Source organism: Priapulus caudatus, unplaced genomic scaffold, assembly GCF_000485595.1.
Source record: "Priapulus caudatus unplaced genomic scaffold, Priapulus_caudatus-5.0.1 Scaffold255, whole genome shotgun sequence".
Taxonomy (NCBI): domain Eukaryota; kingdom Metazoa; phylum Priapulida; class Priapulimorpha; order Priapulimorphida; family Priapulidae; genus Priapulus; species Priapulus caudatus.
Window position 1 is genome coordinate 198,832 of NW_014577316.1, and position 2,325 is coordinate 201,156.

General features: G+C 35.7%; 1 protein-coding gene and 5 non-coding genes across 6 annotated transcripts in view; all 6 read right to left on the reverse strand.

The window, feature by feature from the left end:
• LOC106808130 (dynein heavy chain 1, axonemal-like) overlaps positions 1-2,325 on the reverse strand; it is a 79,184-nt gene that overhangs the window by 67,104 nt on the left and 9,755 nt on the right. The window contains exons 2-4 of the mRNA XM_014810710.1: positions 1,114-1,272; positions 883-971; positions 522-688 (exon numbers count right to left, since the gene is read on the reverse strand). Of these exons, the coding sequence (XP_014666196.1) occupies positions 522-688; positions 883-971; positions 1,114-1,272 (415 nt within the window). The remainder of the gene's footprint in view (positions 1-521; positions 689-882; positions 972-1,113; positions 1,273-2,325) is intronic.
• Positions 1,621-1,693, reverse strand: Trnav-aac. Its single transcript has one exon. It is a non-coding gene; the product is annotated as a tRNA-Val (tRNA).
• On the reverse strand, positions 1,769-1,841 carry Trnav-aac. The gene has a single exon. It is a non-coding gene; the product is annotated as a tRNA-Val (tRNA).
• On the reverse strand, positions 1,917-1,989 carry Trnav-aac. Its single transcript has one exon. It is a non-coding gene; the product is annotated as a tRNA-Val (tRNA).
• On the reverse strand, positions 2,083-2,155 carry Trnav-aac. Its single transcript has one exon. It is a non-coding gene; the product is annotated as a tRNA-Val (tRNA).
• Trnav-aac lies at positions 2,250-2,322 on the reverse strand. The gene has a single exon. It is a non-coding gene; the product is annotated as a tRNA-Val (tRNA).

Consider the following 2,325-nt stretch of genomic DNA (forward strand, 5'->3'; position numbering starts at 1 on the left):
GACGATCCCCCCCGATGTGCCGAATATCGTGACCGTACGTCGAGCGGTTAAGATTTGTGCCCAACTGTTGACGGACGGACGCACGGACGGACGGACGCACGCACGGACGGACGATCGTGCGATTCTACAAGCTGCATCTGACTATGTCAGATGAGCTAAAAAGAAATACACAACATTTACTGTTTTATTTATCATTAGTCAATATTAATTTTAACAAAATATAATATTTATATATATATATATATATATATAAATAATTATTTTTATATATTAGTATATTTATTTAAATATCATGTTGAATATTATTGTTGAATTTCATGGGTAATTTGTGGTTAACTCCTGAGAATACTGATTCTAAGGCAGAACCTCGTACAAGTTTAATAAATGGTAATGGAGAAGATCACTACTCTTTCATATTTTCCGCAGTGTAAGTGTATATAAGTTCTACACTGGTAACAGCTAGTATGAAATAGCAGTAATTATACAAATTACAATGCCATCCTTCCAGCTTCAAGCTGTACCTGTGTCATCAAAGATCTCCAGCGATAAAAATACTGGGAATGAAGCCTTGTTAACATCCAAGTTATTCGCAAATTGTTCAACTTGTGTGGGTATCAATTGCTCCGTCTTAATATTGTGTGACAGTAAAAGTTTCTTGATGTCCTGCCTTGCATAATCTCTCTTTCGCCTGCAATCAAGCCAATTGGACTATATATAGATAAATTATGTAAAAACACTTTTTTTCTTAGACAGAAATTAATCAGCTTTATTTTATTAGACACTGTATAAGGTACGTTCTAAAGTGCCACAATGGCATCTTACTGTGATCTCTTTATATAGATATATTTCTCAAAATATAATCCAAAGATAACACTACTTCACCTCTCTATCTCAACCTTGCGGGGACATTTTCCAGGCTGTGTAACATATGGCAGCTGAACCTTTGGCTTGCTACTCTCGCTGGGAAAATGCTACAGTAGGAAGTGAACATGCGAGCAACAGGTGATTCAAGTATAACATTGCTACAAAATAAATATCATGTTCAATGACGCATTTTAAGAAAGATTTTAGGAATAAGAAATACTGATTTTAAGAAAGAACATATATACTCACAGATTTTATTTTTCGTTGTGTTGTAGGCCCATACTCGTGTTTCTTTAACTCAGTCTGTAGGTGTGCTGGCACGGTAAACGAGCCGATATTGGGGGTATGGCGAGTGGTATGAACCTGCCATGAAGTCTCCTGCTCTACTGATGGACCTCTCAGGAACTCCTATGCAATAATTTGGTATATAAATAAAATTCTTCGATCATACCACACAGTATATATGCAATTCACAACCAATATTAAACGAGATCTCATGGATTTTTATTTAACCTTAGACTCACTACCATAGTATGTTTTAGCCTTAGGCTTTAGTATATGATATTTGTAGCATCGAGTTTGTAAATTTAACATTTCTTATTATAATAAGTTGAGGTCTCGAACCTGGGATCGTTTACATGATACATGATTGTGTGTGGTATCGACTACACTATCAGAACAGGTTTCATTACCATTAACTCTATTTTATAACCTATGATTGTAAATTGAGATAACATGATTTTAACTAAAATTTACTTTTCTGACCAGGTCTCGAACCTGGGACCTTCTGCGTGTTAGGCAGATGTGATAACCACTACACTATCGGAACTGTAATGATTTTCATGATCTCTTTTTTTAAGACATGTTTGCAAATTCTGATAACATGATTTGAACTAAAATGTATTGTTCCGACCAGGTCTCGAACCTGGGACCTTCTGCGTGTTAGGCAGATGTGATAACCACTACACTATCGGAACTGTGATGATTTTCAGCAACTATTTTGTAAGAAAAGTTTGCAAATTGTGATAACTATGATTTGAACTAAAATGTATTGTTCCGACCAGGTCTCGAACCTGGGACCTTCTGCGTGTTAGGCAGATGTGATAACCACTACACTATCGGAACATGTTAATACTATTTTTCACTGACACTAATTCAAAACACAATTTTTAACCAAAGTTTGTAAATTCTGATAACATAATTTGAACTAAAATGACTTGTTCCGACCAGGTCTCGAATCTGGGACCTTCTGCGTGTTAGGCAGATGTGATAACCACTACACTATCGGAACATGTTAAAATTATTTTTCATTGACACTAATTCAAAACACGATTTTTTAACCAAAGTTAGTAAATTCTGATAACATGATTTGAACTAAAATGACTTGTTCCGACCAGGTCTCGAACATGGGACATTCTGCGTGTTAGGCAGATGTGATAACCACTACACTATCGGAACTGT